Consider the following 20109-nt stretch of genomic DNA (forward strand, 5'->3'; position numbering starts at 1 on the left):
ACCACGACATCAGAATAATGATCCCTTCTCCAAAGTGACAGGAAGCTATTTTAGTCTCTCTAAATGTAGAGTGGACAATTCACCCAGTTAGCCAGAATTCCCAAAGCCCCTGCTACAGAGAAGAGTCTCGAACTCTCCAATGGCTCCATTTCGACGCTGGGCCGCCGCTCACCTACCTGGTGTCCGTAGCTCTCTGCTCGCGTTTCCAGTCTTCCCGGGTCCTCCCGCTTCTCTCAGGGGAGACGGCAGCGGCTCCCTCGGTCCCCGCTTGCAGCCTTTTTCTCAGCGTCTCCGCAGAGTCTGTAACCAAAGCTTAGTTGCAGCTGGCGATGGCTGTCCTCTGAAAATCCTGCCTCCCGAGGGTCTCTGAGAATGGTCGGTCAGGACGGTGCAGTCGTCCACAGGGTTAGGCGATAGTGGCCCAGTCTGTCTCTTTCTGAGCTATTTTTGCCACATGCGGCACTAAAAATGTCCCCCTCGGGAACCAGGCTTCAGGATGCTGCATTTGAGCGCCAGGGGCGGCACCCCAGAGAACGTGACAGTTCTGGTCGGGTGATCCAGTCCGTGGGAGACTGTTTTTGGTTCTCTGCCTCTTGGGGACTCCTGGCACGTGTGAGGATTCGGAACGGAAGTTGACTCTATCTCGCAACCTACAGATCATTCTACTGGATCACCTCTCCCCCCAGCAATAGCGCCTGACACATAAAACGCACTTAATAAACATTTTCGGATGAGTAAATGAATGCAATTTGCAAGGAAGAAAGCAAAACGGGGCCCTAACCTGGGAGAATCACGTGCGTCTTGACGGGTGGTGGGATTGTCCCCAACAGCTTGTACCGAAACACAGGCCGTATTTCACCTAGATGTGAAATATGTATCAACTTGGCAGTAGGGCAGGGAGGGAATGGAAGTTCTGATACTTGGAACACAGGAACGTAAAAATGATGGGACTGGTAAATCTTAATTTGTTCATTCATTCATTCTTTTCTCTCCCCGCCCCCACCTTTTTTTTTTTATTTCCACAGCTCAAATTGACACGGCGGGAAAAGGCTGGAATGCAATACCACAACTATTAAGTGCTATCTCACCTTACATTTCAGAAACTAATTCAAACTAATCAAATGGCTTCAAAATATTTTTAATTCCTAATTTCTTAAAAAAAAAACAACATTTAGTGGATGTATCACTGTCTCCTAAGTGTTAACATTTAATAATAGCCGACAACCAACGACATTTCTGTTGTGCATGCAATAAACTTTCTATACACTGAACAGTGCATTCATTCACGGATAACCTTATACGATGTCTCTGTAAGTGAATAACAAATAAAAACCAAAGCACAATTATACAAACTGATATTACTTGGAAACTTTTTGGGATGTTTGTTTTATATTTTTATCAGTAAATGTAGGCTTGGATATGCCGCAGTAAAATATCAACCCCCAAATGCAAGATGAGCAAAAGGGGAAGTCAAGGGACATGTCTAAAGGAGAGAGAACCAACAGTAAAGGCACAAGTACAGTATGTCAAGCGATAAAGGAATTAAAGTAGAAACTGAACATAGTGCTGTAGCTCCACTGAGGGGGGAAACTATTACTGAGCTGAATCTTCCTGCATCACACAAAGTCATAGATAACATCTAAAATTCTCAATCAAGAAATGAGCGTGTGTTATTCAGAGATATGAAGATAAATCCCAGAAACACTGAAAACAGAAACAGTGAACATTAAAACAGTTAAAATTAGTTCTCTCTATGGAGCAAAGTTGAGACCGTGGAAAGGTAGCTCAGGGCAGCCGCTTTTCATGATAAAAAACCTTCCGAAGCATTTGAAAATGTTCAATCATTTGCATGTACCACTTTGAGTGAAAATTAAAACATTTAAAAATGGACATTTGTAATTTTTCTGGAGAAAGTCTTGCAACTGTCAAATTCTTAAGCAGTTACTACTATTTGTCATCATTAGCATCTTAAACTGTTTCCAACTTCTTAAACGAAGATTACATTTCTCCATGACGCCAGCAGGAGGTCAGAATCTTGAGCAAGTATTTTTAAGTTTTAATGTGTACCAAATTACTTACTACCTTTCCCAGGACGCCCTCAAGCCTTGGTGTCTCACTGTTTTAATTATATGTTCTTTTTTCCCCCTTGGTCAAGAATTGGCAGGTTTGTACAATAATTGAAAAGTTTCCTAAAGTCCCTGGAAGCTTCCGCCATAGCTACAGTTTCTCATATACACCACGTTTTTCTTTCCTGGTTGGAGTGGGGGGAAGCTAAAAAGAATCAGGTGTCTTCCTTGACATTGGGGAGCACGTTCACGACCCCTGGAGGGTCCCGGGGCCCGATGACAGAGCTGAGTCCTGACAGTACGCAGGTGCAGTGCTGACGCTGTGAAACCGTAACACAGCTAAGAACCCAGGTTCCCACTAAGCCAAGGGACAAGGACAAAGGGACACACAGGGGCCACTGAGCATCCTTCGTCATACTTCTCCCACGTGCCAGGCAAGCCCGTGCCTATCACGGGTTGAAACTGCAGTTTCTGCTCCCGCCTATAGAGAGCAATTCTGTGATTTTATACGAACTGTGCTTACTCAGAGCCTGATTCAGAGAGGGCAGTCAGCAATTAAAAAGAACAAATGTGGCAAACGGAAGCGGTCCCAACCCTGCTCAAGTTCCTGGTTCTGGTCATTTCTAAGGGCTATTTATATTCATGCGCCTTCTGTTTTGTTTTGTTTCCTTTTAGCCGGGAGCAGGGCGGGGAGTAGATAAGTGGGTTTCGGTTTCCTGATCGCTCCCAAAGGAGAGATTCTCAAAATGGCATGAAGAGAGCTCAGCCTGCCCGCAGCTCCGCGGCTGTTGAACACGGCGACCGTGTCCCCCCTAGAAATGGAGTCTCCCACCCGGCTGCAGAAGGGCGGGAAGTTAATCTGTCATTAGGGGCCCACAATAAATACACGCCTGTAATTTTCCCAGGGAAACAAATGTCACAGCCTCTTCCACAGCACATGCTCATGGCCATGAAGCCACATTCGAGGGATGTGCTTCCATCAGACAAGGACTGACTGCAGTTGCTGGCGTGAGCTTAACGGGAACAAGGACCTAATCACAGAGATGGGTTTCCACAGATACTGCTTTTGCAATTTTTATCTTCTCCTTTGCTACGTGAGCTGTAGTAATAAATCAGATGGTTTTAATCTGTTTCGCTTCCTTCCTCGGGAGAGGCTGCTTGGCTGGGGGGTAACTATGTGGGATGCGCCACCTCTCCGCACTGCGCTGTCGGCCAAAGCCGGCTCGTCCACACTGGGGGGGACACAGACTCTTCAGTCTTCTATTCCCACGAGGTTTGAAGATTTAGATCTAGTTTGTACGCTCTGACTAAGAAAAACAAAGGACAGTATGTTGTGGCCCGATTATACAATGGGGGATGAACACATAAACATCTATAAGGAAACACACAGACACACAGAGACGGTACAAGACTGTAGCGCCGAAAGTACCAGTTGTTTTATTTTTATATTTTTTGTCTCGTAGTTATTTTTTGGTGTGTGACTTTTTTTGATGTCTTGAGGTAATTTGTTCTATTAAGGCGATTATTTAAGGGAGGTGAATGTTCATATTTTAACCTCTTAATCTCATCACTGCGTACAGACAGTGAGACGCCTTGGCTTACGTGTAAGACCACAGGCCCTTGGCTATCAGCCATAAAAAACAAGTTGTATGTTCAACAGGCCATGTCCAGACCTATTGATGATTAACAGGCCGTGTGCGGACCTATTAATCTCTGGCCTCAAAAAACACGTGCAGTTTCACCGACTCCAGACAAAAACCAACTTCCTACCCAGGGGCAGCCCCTACACAATACACCAAAATGATCTTTGGCATCACAGTCCTCTGAGGACAGGATATCACTTCATCTGGAGAAATGCCACCTTTATAGCCACGGGGCCGGAGTACAAGCGCTGGAAACGAAGAGAATTTTACAGGACCCGATCAAAGCCTGGGGAGGAATTTAAATATTTTGCCCTCGTTTGCATCTGGACATGTTTACCTCTTCTGTGAAAATATTTACATGCTGGCCAATTCTCTGCTTGGAACAACATTCATGAATTATACTTTCACAAGAAACTGGCCCTCTGTTTAAAGAAATGATAAGGCTTGCCTCAGTTTCCTTATCAGTCAAATGGGGGTAATAATTGTACCAGCCCCTACAGAATTGTGGGTAGAATTCAAAAAGTTGACACACGCAAAACTTCAGGACAGTGCCTAACACATGGTGAGTGTTCAATCAGTTTTAGGGAAGACAAACAAAGGAGTCCAAAGCAGGAGAAAGAAAAAGAAACATCTGATCAGATATGGAAGTCCAGATAGCCTGCTTTCTCCCAAATACCACCTGTATCCTCTGCAGTAAAAAGATGGCAATACATATACACTGGTCATCATTCATTGTAGTACAGGGGGAAAGTAAATTTTAAAGATCAGTAAGCTCTGCCAAAAATGTCGAAACAATCAAACCATATAATGAATCAAATCTCCCCTCCCTCCAAAGATGTGCCAGTGTCCCTGAGATAACACAGGAAAAGGAACACACTGGGCAAGAGATTGTCATTCTCAAGATAAGTTAAAGGCCAACCCTGCCTGGATTACATTGGCCAATAAAAGCCTCTGAAATTGTCCTTTGTGCTCTACGCTGACACGGAAACATAGTTACCTCCTCTTTCCCTCCGCTTTCACTTCTGGTGAGATTCCCTCCCAGGCTGCAAGACACTTCCTGCTCCGAACCTATTTCTCAATTGTAAGTACTTTGAACTTAAGAACTTCTTTAAAAACTTATCTTAGCACTGAAAAAAAAAAAAAAACCTGTTTTCTTCAAAAGTTATTTGATTTTCTTGAGTTTCCCCCCCGCCAACAACATGCTATATTTTGAGGTTCAGCTGAAAGACTTGTTTTCTTATCTAATGGCTTTAAATTTAGTAGATTTAGTCAAACTCAACAACTATGTGCTAAGCATTTTGCTAGATGCTATGCTTTTCAAAGTTGTGTAAGATTTCAGCTTTGAATCCTCATCAAATACTGCTTTTGGCAGGAAACATGTATGATGCACTGTATTTACTAACTGATCATTCATTTCACTCATTTCAATACATGTGCCTGTTTACTTGTGCCAGGCGAATTTCTTTGTGCTTCACTTCCCAGGGAAGCTTAGAAAGAAAAGACTTTAAAAAAAGTTTCTTTGTGTTTTGAAAATACTTCGTTTTATCTGTTCAAAATATTTAGAAACAAGAGATGAGATTTTGTAGATTTAGCTAATGCACTGTAAGACTCCTTGAATTCTCACTATACAAGTAAGAAAAACAGACTAGAATGCTTCAAAATTAAATTCTGGTGCTTCCTTGATATGTATAAAGAGAGATGTCATTTTTCACATAGTGTGTGAGATTATGAAATAAAAAAGTTTCGATCAAAGCAAAAAAATGAAATTTAACATCAATAAACAGTAGGGAGAAAAAAGACTCAGTAATCTAGTATCAGGATTAATCGACATTAATAATTATTAATATTAATATAATTGATGTAATATAATATATTGATAATATTAATTCAGTTTAATAAGGCAGTGAGCTGTCCTTCTCGAGAGTGAGGTGTTCATAGGCAGGGGAGACAGGGACAAGGTTGGTTCTAACTGAGACTAGCGGATAAAATTAAGATGTTTAAAATGTGAGCCCAATACTGCGAGAGTTCCTGGCATTGAGGCCATCCCATGGGACGAACCTTCTAAGAACAGCGTTATTGTCTCATTCTTCAAAGCTCGTCCACCAAGATCCCCATTTCAGTTCCTCTGCTTCCGTTTTTCCTTTTTCCTAAGCGGCTCCCCCCCCACCAACTTTTTTTTTATCACCCTCTCTGCTCCTGTGGGATCAAGGATGGCATGAACAAAGAGCGGTGTGGTCACAGGTGATGGGCGGAGCTGCTGGCCATGCGTAGGGAACCTGAGACATCTCGGCCCTTACTGATCTAAGCTAGCACAAGACCTTTACGCGCACTGAGCGCTCCATAAATATTTGCTGAATGAAACTGGTAACAAAAGAGACATGAAAAAGCCTGCGCTCGTGGGGTACTTGGTGTGCTCTGCAAGGTCTCTGGCATGGGAATCTCCTGGGATGCCAGGCCCACTGCGCGGGCGGGCAGATAAGGGGCAAGGAGCTGGTCTGGAGTGTGCTTCTCGGGCACGTGCGGGGCACTGGCACGGGCTGCATCTGCCTGGACAAGAGGATCTCGTTGTTCAAATCCTCACCAAAGCAGCCCCACGCTCGCCAACCTGTGCCTGCCTGTCTCTACTTCACACAACCATATACTTACGGCACATGGGTGCCAGCCCTGCAGGTCCTCATTACAGGTTCCCGGACCCCAGCCCATCCCACCCAAATTGCAATCTCTGAGGACAGTGTCCAGCAATCTGCACCGTAACAAACCGTCCAGGTGCCTTTTGCACATGATAAACTTTGACGACCACTGAACTAAGGAGACAGGCTCATACCTAAGGTCCCAGAAAATCTTGGAAACATCACCCAGCACTAAAGGAGATTCAAGGAAGTTTTTTTTTTTTTTTTCTCCCCTCCACTTGCTGTTTGTTGACCTTTTATATTGAATGGCTAAGGTTAAAGATCATGGAACACTTAATGGTTGAAGCAAAGAGAACTGCAGTTGTTTGGGACACTTTGCATTTGTTTCTGTTTTATATTTTGTTGAAACTTGAGACATACCTAGAATTTTGAAATGATCGCAGAGTTGCATGCAAGCGAGTTGAGTGTGCGCTTTCTCCGCGTGGTTTTATAACTATCAAGAAGGTATTTCCTCGAGGAAGAAGTCTCGTTCCTCTCTGACTGCTTTTCTGGGCAGGGCTGGGCAGGGCAGGGCAGGGCAGCCTTCTCCACCGCTGCAGGTAACCTGCGCTGCAGAAGAACTTCTAATAAAATCAGGAACCTCCTGGGGCCTCACACTCTGCTTCAGTTCCTAAGACTCACAGAAACACCTGAGTGCCCACAATTTCTCACATTCAAAAGAGGAAGTCAAGATGAGCGAAAGAAACAAACAGTTTTGACTGTTGGGCTGAAGACTGTCCAGACCACTACATGGAGGAAGTAAATTCCATCCAAGCTAACTGGCAGTTAGCATGAGGATCTCTTGGATGCAGCTGCTCGCTACAGAACACACAGGTCACCACTGAATGGGCTTCAGAGGGACTCAGACAATACTAAGGCCTCAAGCTGCCGTGAAGTCTGACAGTCGCCAATTTGAATGCACAAGTACATATACCATATACGCAGTGAGGACGGTCAGGTAAAGGGAAAAATAATTGCAAGCCAGGTTTTATTCTGAAATCTTCAGATCGCTATTATTATATTAACAAATTAGAGTGCAGGCTTCTTGAAAAAGGAGCGAGTTAAACGAACATGTTTTCCCTTTGACAGAGATGTAGGATTATCTTTATCTGTTGAAGGCCAGTTGCATGCCAGGCACTCGCTAGGGGCCAAGAAGGAAAACAAAAAACAAAAAAATACAAACGGCTGTATTATCATTGGCATGATCTCTTTACAAAATGTATTTTTCACTGGATTTGCTTTTTGTTTCTGAAAAATATTTCTGGGTTTGATTCTAAAAGAAATAAATGCTAATTTATTTTTAAACTATTTTTTCAGACAATACAGAAAATTATAAAGGTAAAAGGAAAAAAAAAAGTCTATAGCCAATCACTCAGGGATAACCACCTGACACTGCCTTTGCATATTTTTTTCTGGTATTTGATTAAAAGGAAATGCAAAAGAAATTTGAACGCACATCTTTGAGCATTTCCTAGAATGTCTCTTCCTCCCGGGCCCCACATGTGGGAAGCCTTCACCCAACACTGTGGTTTCTAGCATTTTAGGACTGGCGTTTGGGATGCGGGGAAGAGCTGGGCCCTCGTGCACGCGGAGGTCCGAAGGGTCCCAGGAAGCGCTAAGTTGTTGGAGCGGCTTCTAGCGCAGTGCACCGACCGGCTCCGCGTGCGGCCTCCGCACAACGGGAAGCAGAGGCTGGGGCGCTGGGGGCCTTCGTGGGCACCTGCCAAGCACCAGGTGCGAGCTGAGGTTTTCAAATACGTCAGCGAGCACAGCCCACAAAAGTCCCTGCCCTTGTGGGGCTTACCCTTGGGACTGGGGCTGAATTTTCCCACGGCCGCGCTAATTATCGAGCAAGGGGCGCGCAGCAGGACGGAATCATTGCAATTTCCCTCCTTCTGCTTGCATGGGGTGCACGGAATGCGTTTCTTTAGAGAGCTGGAACAGGGGCAGGGACGGCACAGGCGGCACCCAGGGCGCGTCCACCGAGCACTGTCTTACTTTCGGCTGCCGGGGGAGCCGGGGCGCCCCGGGGGTCGCGCGGGTTGGCGATGCCCGGCATGGGGGGGGGGTCCCCGGCGCCCCCGGCTCCCTCGCGCCACGGCTGGTCCTGCCAAGTCCTGCCCGCCGCCGGCCCTGTCCCCGGGCGACTCTGCGCTGGGCACCCTGACAATTCACAGGCGAACAAGGCCTGGTCCCCCCAGAGGAGCCACGTGCGGACACGGATGGCCACGGCTGCGCGGGCAGCAGGTGGCGCCTGGTAGGAAGAGCCCCGGGGGGGCCCCCTGCTGCCACCCGCCGTCCCCATCCTGAACCCACGTCCGGGATGACAGGCACAGTCCACCGGCTGGTTTTGTGTTCACTTACCAGAACCTTCTTCTTTTGCAGAAAACCTTGTTTTCTTGGGACCCCCCCGCCCCTTTCATTGTAAAAAAAAAAAAAAAAAAAAAAAAAAAAAGCAGTAAAAGGCCATTGTGGGACATTTTTAAAAATCAAGCCTAAGTCAAAAACGACTTGAAGGTACATAAAAGGGCACACCTGATACATTTAAAGGCAGCTTCCACTGTTCTGAATGCAGTCTGCGGTATATAGTTCGTAGAAAAAAGAGAAATGCTTTAGAATGAGCACTTGAGGCGGGCAGGCCAGAAACCATTTCCAGTGTCCAGATGAGTAAGTGGAAAGATGAATGACAAGTTCAATGACTAGTCTGAGGTCACCCCCGTCTCAGAAACCGGGATTCCAGCAGAGACATTCTCGGCCCGAATCTAATGATGTTCCTTGACCCCACGCTGCCTCTGAGGACGGAAGAAATGAGGAGTGACCGGGCAAAGTGTCCCTTGTAACGAGGTTGGTGGGGACATCCCCAGCCGGGCTTGCCCTCCCACCCCGCAAGGACCCGTCAAGCCGGCCCCGCCAAAGGGATACGGGCCCCTGGTGCGTTTGCAGTGACGGCCGGGCTGTGTGCAGAACGGCCAGAAAGGCCTGCTGACCGGAAACAAGTCCCAAAGGAAAAGGACTACAATGAAGAGGCGGGAGGGGTGCACACAAAAGCTTAGGGCCACTGTTTCCTTCGGTGGTCACTTGTTTCCCTGTCCTGAGCGGATACCAAGGACCTCCCTAAAAACAGGCCCCAGACAGCCCCTTTCTGCCTTTATCTTACGGGAATCATCTGCTGGCCCTATCGGTTCAGTGAATTTCATCCCCCGCCCCCCAGGCCTCTGCCTTCTGCAGGGTGGAAACAGAAACTGTGCTCTTCAAAGACCAACTTCCTCCAGGTCGCCTCACCAGCCTGCACTGCCGGCGCCGTGGGAGACTTTGGAGAGCAGCCCTCACACCGACTGTGTCCTTTCCAGGCCCTGCGCTGAAAATGCAAGCTCAGTCCCCGGTGGTCGTGGTGACCCAGCCCGGATACGGCCAGGGCCCCGCACCCCAGAACTCCAACTGGCAGACCGGCATGTGTGACTGCTTCAGCGACTGCGGAGTCTGTAAGTTCGTGGGAAAAGGGCCCCCCTAACTGACATTGGGGTGATTTACCGATGACCAGCTCCTTCCCCCGTGCCTTCCTTATTGTGCAGTTAAAGTTTCTGACTTAGTACAGGCATCCTGCATGTCAGACCGTGGTCTCTTTACCCCCCAAAAAGCTCTATACTGGAGCTCACTGATTCTAACAATGAACAGGTCTGGTCTAATGATTATAAATAGAGCTCATATTAATTTAAAAAAGAAATTTCAAGTCTAACTTGATTAAAAAAAAAAAAAGACTGTTCTCATTACACATAAATTAAACTCATTATTTTAGAGTTACATTCTGTCCAGTATATGGGATAGTTTTCATTGATGGTTTCAGAATGAGCTCAGAGAAGAACTATTTTAATTTAGACTGTTTACACACGCGAGAACAAAGAATTCTGAAGACCATTAGCTTGTCATCGGGAAAAATAGCTCTGACTGTTTTCTTTTTATATAATCTAAGTGGGATCTTTCTGAGAGATCTCTCACTTAGAAATCTTGCTAAGCGGACTCAGAGGACAGGAAGTTTGGGATGAGATGGGGCTTGGAGAGAGGATCAACGTGCTTAGTTCTCAGTGCTAAGCAAGAAACAAACCCGCCTACAAAAAAATCTGCCCTGAAGTCTATTGTCCTGTTTCAAGTCCACCGAGTGCTATTGGACAAGGAGAGACACTACATTAACCTTTAACTTGCCAGTTGAAGTTCAACTTCGAAGTGAATGAAGTTAAGAATTACGCCCAGAAGCATAGAAAGGGAAAATTACCTAGGAAATGGAACAATTGAGTTTGTTGATTTGCTCTCATTATCTTACCAGATAATCTGGGGTAACTACTGAAGCTCTTCAGGACAGCAGTTCAACATCTGCAAATCAAAATGATAATGATTAGCCAATCAAATGAACATACAGGGTCTAATACAAGCTTCACTGTTTCACAGCAGATTTTCTGAAATGTAGCTCTGTCTGACCAAATCATTCTCACCTCTTCACATACTTCAGTGCTTCGTCATGACTTTCATGACAAACCCTGAACACTCCCAGTTCTTCATCATCTGGTTCCCAGCCTGCCTCAGCCCCTCGCTAAACCCCCATTCCATCCCGGGGCTGCAGCTGGGCCGAAGGAACTCGAGCCTTTGCCAGGACATGCCAGATTATCTCAGAGATGCTCTTTTACCTTTTGTCCACCTTTAAAGCACTTAACTATCCTTCATTCAGCTCAAGCAGCATTTTCTACTCAGGGCCACGCAGACCCCGTTTCTGTGGGTGACCCATTGGCATCTTTAGCAGATTTCTTTTTTTTCTTTTTAATAATAATTATTATTACTATTTTTTTTTTTTTAAGACAGAGTCTTGCTTTGTTGCCCGGGCTAGAGTGCCATGGCGTCAAACTCACAGCGACCTCAGACTCCTGGGCTTAAGTGATCCTCCTGCCTCAGCCTCCCAAGTGGCTGGGACTACAGGCATGCGCCACCATGCCGGATAATTTTTTTCTATATATATTTTTAGCTGTCCAGATCATTTCTTTCTATTTTTAGTAGAGACGAGGTCTTGCTCTTGCTTAGGCTGGTCTCGAACTCCTGACCTCAAGTGATCCTCCCGCCTCGGCCTCCCAGAGTGCTAGGATGACAGGTGTGAGCCACCGTGCCTGGCCTTTAGCAGGTTTCTGTTGGAGAACTTTCCCTGTTGTCTGTCTTCCCTGCTAGACTCCAGTCGGGGGCGTGGTCAGTACTGAGGGTGATGCCTGGAACACGGTAGGTTTCAGGGAATCCATGAATAAACGAAGGAAGACAGTGCTGCGAAAAGAAAGACACCCTTTCCCGGTGCTGTCCTTCCTGAAATGATTGGAGGGGGAGGGGAGAATCTGATCAAAGCCAAACAGAAACCTGAAAGACGTCTCCCCGGGATTTGAGCCGCCATGCACGACAGCAGAGTAACTGTCAGCTGCGGTGGGGGCACAAGGGAGTCATTCATACCCCCCCTGTCTCATGCGTCTCTAGGTCTCTGCGGCACGTTTTGCTTCCTGTGCCTTGGGTGCCAAGTTGCAGCTGACATGAACGAATGCTGTCTGTGCGGAACAAGTGTGGCCATGAGGACTCTGTACCGGACCCGATACGGCATCCCTGTGAGTCTCCTATCACCCTGTGTCACTCAAATGTGCAACCACATTCAAGATAATTATCATACACATGGAGACCACTTGTGGCCTCCATCGCCTGAGTTTGACTGGGGAGGGCTTCCTAGCACGTGCAACCTTGTATTCAGTTGTAGCAACAGGTCCTTTGGTTATGTGACCTCCCCTCTAGGTGTCTGTTGAAAACCCCAGAAAATAAATAACTCTCCTATTTGCAGTGCATGGCATACAGTGGAAGAGGATTATTTAGAACCACCCTGCCCCAGATGTATCACATACGTTATCATCTCACTTGATCCTCACACCAGCCCTGTGGGGTGGGGAGGTCCACATGTTATAAATGAGGACTTTGAAATTTTTTTTTTTTTTTTTTTTTTTTGAGACAGAGTCTCACTCTGTTGCCCAGGCTAGAGTGAGTGCCGTGGCGTCAGCCTAGCTCACAGCAACCTCAAACTCCTGGGCTCAAGCGATCCTCCTGTCTCAGCCTCCCGAGTAGCTGGGACTACAGGCATGCACCACCATGCCCGGCTAATTTTTTCTATATATATATTTTTAGCTGTCCATATAATTTCTTTCTATTTTTAGTAGAGATGGGGTCTCGCTCTTGCTCAGGCTGGTCTCGAACTCCTGAGCTCAAACGATCCGCCCACCTCGGCCTCCCAGAGTGCTAGGATTACAGGCGTGAGCCACCGCGCCCGGCCGACTTTGAAATTTTAAGAGGTGGAGTAACTCACCCAAAGATACGCATCAGTCCTAGAAAGGGAGTCAGTGTTGGATTCCAACTTCCCGTACACGCACATTGCATTCCACCTGCTTCACTTTATATAGTGGGAGAGTCTATGACTCAGGGCTCTCCAGAGAGACAAAAGCGATACGATGGGAGGTGGCTGTGTGTCCACATCTACGGGATATTGTAGGTTCAGTTCCACGACGCTGCAGTAAAGCAAGTCACGTGAAGGTGCTGGTTTCCAAGTGCACAGAAGAGTTATGTTTACACTACGCTATAGCGTAGTCTGTTAAGTCTGCCACAGCATTATGACTAAAGAAGCCATGTACATACCTTAATTGAAAATACTTTATGGCTAAAAAATGTTAACAATCATCTACCTGAAGCTTCATCAAGCTGTAATCTTTTTTCCTGGTGGAGGGTCTTGTCTCCATGTGGATGTTTGCTGACTGATCAGGGTGGTGGCCGCTGAAGGTTGGGGTGGCTGTGGCAATTTCTTAAAATAAGACAACAATGAAGTGGGCTGTGTTGATTATTCCTTTCACGAAAGACTTCTCTGTAGCGTGCAATGCTGCTTGGTAACAATTTTACCCACAGTAGAATATTTTTTTTTTTTTTTGCGGAGATGGTGTCTCACTATGTTGCCCAGGCTGGTCTTGAACTCCTGGCCTCAAGTGATCCTCCTCTCTCTGCCTCCCAAAGTGTTGGGATTATAGGCATGAGCTACCATGTCCAGTTCCACAGCAGAACTTCTTTCAAAACTGGAGTCAGTCCTCTCCAACCCTGCCTCTGGTTTATCAACTAAGTTTATATAATATCCTAAATCCTCTGTTGTCATTTCAACAATGCTCACAGCATCCTCACCGGGAGTAGATCCCAGCTCTGGAAGAAGAAATAAAAACGTTCTAAAGACCTTACGTTGTTTGACATTGATAGATAAATATAAGTGTAAATTGTGGATAAAAATTTAAAGGTAATCACTAAGTGGATAAAAATAAGTTGTGAAACATCTAAAAGGGAACAGAAGAATTAGGAAAGATCTATTCGGCAAAAAGAAGAAAAGAAGGAAAAAAAAACTCAATGAATAGCAAACATAAAATAATTTGGCTGTCCCATGGTGGGAGTGATTTAGATTTCTTTGCTGTGATAAAATGCCTTTACCTCCCATTCTTTTTCTCCACTTTCGTGATGAGCCTTAGGGAGTCTGAGGGTCTTAAGAGACAGGTCAAGAACTGCCCCACTAATCGCACCACTCTTCTCTCCTGGAGCCCCCAGGCCCACGTGAGGATGCTCTGTCACATGCAGAGCTCTGTCCTTCCGTGTCCTATGCGTGGCCACAGCCACAGGCAACCAGGCTGCCCTACTGCTCAGGCAGCTTCCGTGAAGCTCTTGCCTCCCGCAGCCCGGCCTGCTCCTCCTTTCCGAGCTCAGGGCTGTCGAGCCTAGGCTTTAGCCAGTGCCCAGCCCGTGCCTGCGTTCCATTTCAGGTTCCTTGGCTCTCTTGCTTTCTCCATCAGTGTAATGCTATTTGCTTCCTATTTCCTCCAAGCTGCTCAAAATTTCTGCCCTATTAAGTGCCACCATTCTTTGTTTTCTAATACAGCTGTAATTTTTTTTTTATTTATCAAAGCCCTGAAACAAAGTGTTTTTAATATTATCTAAATTTACAAGGTTTGTTAAGGAAAACAGTCGCCCCCCCCAAACTTCTCTCCTCTACTTCTCCTCCCCCCAGAGCTCATTTCTTGGGGGTTTTCTTCTGTGTCTCCAAATCACAGACTTGTATGGCTACTTCTCGACCTTTCCATTTGGGGCATCATCTGTTGAACCCCCACGGTGGAAGACGAGAATCTACTTCTGTTTTCTCCGCTCCCCGTCACTGCACACACACCCCCGCCCCTATCTCACCCCTCCAATATAGTTATATGTCATTTTGGTCAATTCCATTTTCAGTATTTACATTATGATACCTATGTTTGTTTTATTCATTTTAGAGTTGAGACCTATAGTGAATATGATTGCTTTCCCTGCTAAATGTTGTTTTTCCTGTATTAGTAACTTTTGATTTTTTCATTAGTGGTTTTCCTCCATTTACTTAGGAATACTTTAATCCTAAATTCTTTGTCAGTTTTCTAAATCTCTTCCCAACACATTCAACACATATATTCTACCATTTTCATCTTCTTGATGAAATCTCCCCTGACCCATTCCCCTTTGAACTATTGCCCTTTCTTCCTCGTGCTTAGTCCTCATCCTGGCATCTCCCTTTACCATGACCTTGGAGATTCCATTAGCTTCTCTCCTGTGCTAGCTTCCTGTTTGTTATATCCCATGTCTTCCTCTTTCTTAATTTACTCCCTCATTTTGATGAAGTACATCCTTTAGCAGCCTCCTAAGATAGGGAGGAAGTGTGGAAGAAAAGATATTTAAATTCTACTTCCTGAAACTTTTTTTTTTTTTTTTTTTTAATTTTTATTTTGAGACAGAGCCTCGAGCTATTGCCCTGGCTAGAGAGCAGTGGCGCCATCGTAGCTCACTGCAACTGCAAACTCCTGGGCTCAAGTGATCCTCCGGCCTCAGCCTCCCAAGGAGCTGGGACCACAGGTGCAAGCCACCACACCCGGCTCTGAAATTCTTTAGTCTACCCTCATACTTGATATTTGGTTGGATATCTTCTTATATTTTCAGAATTATAAAGTAATTTGGAACACGTTTTTATGTCATAAAAAGAGACAAGAGTTGTATGGAAACATGAGTTAACATTTTCTTTTCTTTTTTTTTTTTTGAGACAGAGTCTCACTCTGTTGCCCGGGCTAGAGTGAGTGCCGTGGCGTCAGCCTAGCTCACAGCAACCTCAAACTCCTGGGCTTAAGCGATCCTACTGCCTCAGCCTCCCGAGTAGCTGGGACTACAGGCATGTGCCACCATGCCCGGCTAATTTTTTGTATATATATATTTTAGTTGTCCATATAATTTCTTTCTATTTTTAGTAGAGACGGGGTCTCACTCTTGCTCAGGCTGGTCTCGAACTCCTGACCTCGAGCGATCCACCCGCCTCGGCCTCCCAGAGTGCTAGGATTACAGGCGTGAGCCACCGCGCCCGGCCTAGTTAACATTTTCTTAAATGCATCCATCCCAACTGAATCTGAAGGACGGGTGCCTTCTGCTTCTCTTCAAGATGCTTGAAAATCCACAAGTCTTAATTGCAAATAGGTGAATTTTATATTTGTGTTTCTTTTTTATTTTCCAACAGGGATCTATCTGTGATGACTACATAGTAACACTCTGCTGTCCTCATTGTTCTCTCTGCCAAATCAAGAGAGACATCAACAGAAGGAGAGCCATGCGTACTTTCTGAAGAAAAAATGATGGTGAGTCAATGCAAACATTCCTTCTAGAATCTGTGGATTTTTAGAAACATAATTAAGGGCTTTGTTAATTATTCATTGTTTTGAGTAATAATTCAGTAATAACAGTTTTCCCTTTGAACTCACCCTCGAAGCACTATCTTAATATACAGATTGATTTTGATTCCTTCTTATGAAGAAGATAGTTCTATACTTTGAAACCATGTCTTAGTAAATAAAGGAATGGTGAATTTTCTAAACTCAGAATTCTGTTGGTCGATTAATGGAGCACTTATCACTTGTAAATTACCAGAGTATGGTGACATATAAAAGAAATAGAAAACATGTTCCCTGCTAAGACAAACAAGTTGACAAAATAAACTGGGAAATACTGAAAAAATAGTAGGGCAAACAAAAATTACATATTTTATAATATTCAGATTGACTGTGGCATACAGTGGTAATCATAGTGAGGTGAAGTTAAATGGAAAAGTTCTATTGAAGAAGGTGAATGTTGAAAGGGGTGGGTAGAGAATTTAGAATATTCAGAAATGTTTCTAGAATTTCACCATCTGAAAATCAATCTAGTCATTTTCAACTCATTTTTCTCAGGATTAACTATTGAGGATGGAGTTAAGTAGAAATCAGCGTGATTTTGTCAGTCTTTTGCACAGCGGTCCCAACCGTTTTGGCACCAGGGATCGGTTTCCTGGAAGACAATTTTTCCACGGATGGGTGGATGGGGGTGGCCCGCAGCCCAGGGGTTGGGGACAGAAGTTCTATACAATATATGATGAGTATGGGAAGAAAATGTTATATTTTCCATTCTTTGCTCTATCCCACTTCCCTTCTCAACTGAGTAAGGACTCTGTAGAGGTTAACAAAAATAATTCTTGGGAGATATGTTTTTAAAAGTTCATTTAGTAGCCGGGCATGGTGGCTCATGCCTGTAATCCCAGCACTCTGGGAGGCCGAAGTGGGAGGATCTCTCGAGGTCAGGAGTTCAAGACCAGCCTGAGCAAGAGCAAGACCCCCGTCTCTACTAAAAATAGAAAGAAATGATTTGGACAACTAAAACTATATATAGAAAAAATTAGCCGGGCATGGTGGCGCATGCCTGTAGTCCCAGCTACTCGGGAGGCTGAGGCAGGAGGATCGCTTGAGCCCAGGAGTTTGAGGTTGCTGTGAGCTAGGCTGACGCCACGGCACTCTGGCCCGGGCAACAGAGTGAGACTGTCATTCATAAATAAATAAACATATAAATAAATAAAGTGAGTTGGGATCTTGACAGGCAATGCCATGAATACGAGGCTTAAGACTTGGTAAGCATTGGGAAGTTACAGGCTTTAAGTAAGTGAATAGAACAGAATTATACTTTACAAATATTAATCTAATAATGATATATGGCACAGTTTAGACAGGATGAGGCCAGAAGCAAAGATGTGCAGTTAGTTGCACCATTGCAATACTGTTTACTGAAACATGTGAAATAATTTAGATAAAACAGCTACCCACATATACATGATAATGAGTCCTGACATCTGAACTAATTTTTTTTAACCTCGGGGAAAATATCTCACTGAATCTTTGAACTAATTTAAAGTAAAATATCTTAGTGTTCCTGACTCCTGCTCATTAATGTGGACTCCACTTTATTTACTGACAATAAAACTCTAGATATACAAATATCTGAAATGGGAGAATTAAGACACCAAGAGCAAAGAATAACAACATGATTTATGTTAAAAGGGATTGAGAAAAGGGGACACACGAGCCAACTGAAAAGGCTCCCCATAGTCAAAACTGGAACAATTTGAGCAAAAAAAAATAAATAAAGGTAGTATTAGTATATACTTAGTATAATGTAGTATTAGTATTAGTATATAGTATTAGTATAATCTATTATAACCCAAAGTACAAAATAAATATCTATGAGTTCATACTGATATAAATGGTTGAATAAAATTTGAAATTTGAAAATAGTATGTGTGCTGAAGGCAGGAAAAATTGGGAATTTTGAGGGCGAAGAAGTGGCAGGAGGATGTCTATATGGGAGAAGAGACAAGTCTCCCATACAGAACTCCAAATCTTTATTTAGACACTCCTCTCTCAGGGATATCAATGCAATTCCCCATCCCTTAAGAGTGAGTTTGCAGAGTGACTTCCTTCCAAAAATTACAGGGTGAAAAGGGGGGCAAGAGAGTAACCCTATAACGGAGAGACTTGGCAAAACCACTTCCAGCAGGCTATAAAAGTTAACACCGTCAGTGGTAAGTCATACTGATCGTTTGCACCCCTGGTATCACGTGGCGAGAATGACACTTCACCTGTGCGGTCTTCCTCCCCAAACCTCCAGTCTAACCATGAGAAAAACGTCAGACAAAGCTAAGTGGAAACACATTCTTCAAAATACCTGATCAGTACTCCTCAAATTGTCGAGGCCATCAAAAACGTGGTATCCTGGATGGGAACCTGGAATAGAAAAAGGACATTAGGTGAAAACTGAGGATTCTGAATAAAGTCTGGGCTTTGATGGATAATAATGGACTGATATTGGTTCTTTAGTCGGGACAAACCTACCGTAGTAATAGTTGACCAACCGGGAAACTGGTTACAGGATATATGAGAACTCTCTGTGCTGTCTTTGCAACCTTTCTGTCAATCTAAAATGACTGCAATGAAAAGCTTATTAAAAATAAAAAAAAGGAGATTGAGAAAATACAAAACTGTTCTTTGTGTGTCTTTCACAGGTGAAGAGCTCTTTCTGAAGTGCCTAAATCAGCAGAAACATCTTCACCTTCAGCACTGCACCATCTTTGGCACCTGAAATATGATGGATACGTTCAATTACAATTGATGGCGATAAGGAAAAACTCAAAGTTTTGACTTACTTTAAAAGAATACTGTCCCTGAGTTTTGCTAAACGGTCCAGCTTAGTTTCTCCTTGCTTTCATATGATCAAATTTCTTGGCTTATAAATTTTTAAAATTACATTTAAAATGTAAACGAAAGATTTTATTAAAAAGATTCTTTATGCTTCTTCGCTCTCACTCAAAGGGCTTTGTCACTAGTTCACCCAAGGGTCAAACTCATACTTTTGTTCTCATCCTTAGTTTTTTAGCAGATCTTAGTTCACGGCAACTCAGCTCTTTTTCATCTAAGAACTTTAGGTGAGGAAGGAAAAAAAGGCTACAGATAACTATTCCAAGACAGTTAATGGTGCACATGGCCAACACTTTTGCTCCTTTCCATGCTGTCTGTCTTAATAATGCTGACCAAGCAAGACTTCAGGCAAAGAACACACTCGGCCTTGCTTCCCAGCTACGTACCTGAGGGGTTTGTTAATGTATTGTTGATGTTCTTTCCCTTTCATATATGAAATAGGAGAGCAAGTAATAAAAATTCAATGACCAAATTCAATGTGACTCAGTTTTGGTTAAATATTGATGGATCAATGCGTGAAATAATGTTTTTCACCTTTCCTCTCCTATTCTATCCATTAGCAACATTTTGCCCTGATGAAAGTCCCACTTCCTGATTTCCCCTAGTTCTCCTCCTACACCTCTGAGTCTATTTCACTTTTGGGGGCAGTGGGGAAGGAGAGACAAAACCATCTACCTTATGGATTTCTTGTGACATTTCGGCGAGACAAGATGTCAAAGCACCTGAAACTTAGTAGGCACTCAACAAACTCGAGTATTGTGCTCGTTCCTTTACTTGCCATACAGATGTGGGTGCTCTGAGGGGTTCTCCTTGGGTCCACTCCTCTCACATCTCATGTTCTTCTTAGATACCATCATCTACTCCCATGGCTTCAGCTGGCTTCTATATGCCCAAGAGGACTCCAAAATCTGTATCTCCAGTTTCTCTCTTACCACTGAGAGCTTAGGAGTGTCTCTTTGCCTACTAAACAAGTCCATCCAGACGTCCCCTAGATCTTCTCTGCCCAACAGGTCCAATGAGACTATTGACTCATTTGTTCAAGGTGATAAATCCAGATATTGGTGATCCCTGAATGGTCTCA

At 44.4% G+C, this 20109-nt stretch overlaps 1 protein-coding gene across 2 annotated transcripts; it reads left to right on the forward strand.

The window, feature by feature from the left end:
* Positions 1-4697: 4697 nt before the first annotated feature.
* On the forward strand, positions 4698-19493 carry PLAC8 (placenta associated 8). Of its 2 annotated transcripts, none has more exons than XM_069485370.1 (5): positions 4698-4790; positions 9590-9860; positions 11881-12005; positions 15992-16109; positions 18836-19493. In XM_069485370.1, the coding sequence occupies exons 2-4, from the start codon at positions 9743-9745 to the stop codon at positions 16094-16096; spliced, it is 348 nt and encodes a 115-aa protein (XP_069341471.1). In that variant the 5' UTR covers positions 4698-4790; positions 9590-9742; the 3' UTR covers positions 16097-16109; positions 18836-19493. The 2 variants fall into 2 exon arrangements, with proteins under 2 accessions (XP_069341471.1, XP_069341470.1); XM_069485369.1 differs by having other exon boundaries at positions 9729-9860.
* Positions 19494-20109: the final 616 nt, after the last annotated feature.

Source organism: Eulemur rufifrons, chromosome 13, assembly GCF_041146395.1.
Source record: "Eulemur rufifrons isolate Redbay chromosome 13, OSU_ERuf_1, whole genome shotgun sequence".
Lineage (NCBI taxonomy): Eukaryota > Metazoa > Chordata > Mammalia > Primates > Lemuridae > Eulemur > Eulemur rufifrons.

What these genes read in the sequence shown, in the direction of transcription:
- PLAC8 (XM_069485370.1), top strand. Translation starts at nt 9,743, where the DNA reads ATGCAAGCTCAGTCCCCGGTGGTCGTGGTGACCCAGCCCGGATACGGC. An exon ending in CTTCAGCGACTGCGGAGTCT is followed by an intron (nt 9,861 to 11,880) that starts GTAAGTTCGTGG and finishes ATGCGTCTCTAG; the next exon opens with GTCTCTGCGGCACGTTTTGC. An exon ending in GGACCCGATACGGCATCCCT is followed by an intron (nt 12,006 to 15,991) that starts GTGAGTCTCCTA and finishes ATTTTCCAACAG; the next exon opens with GGATCTATCTGTGATGACTA.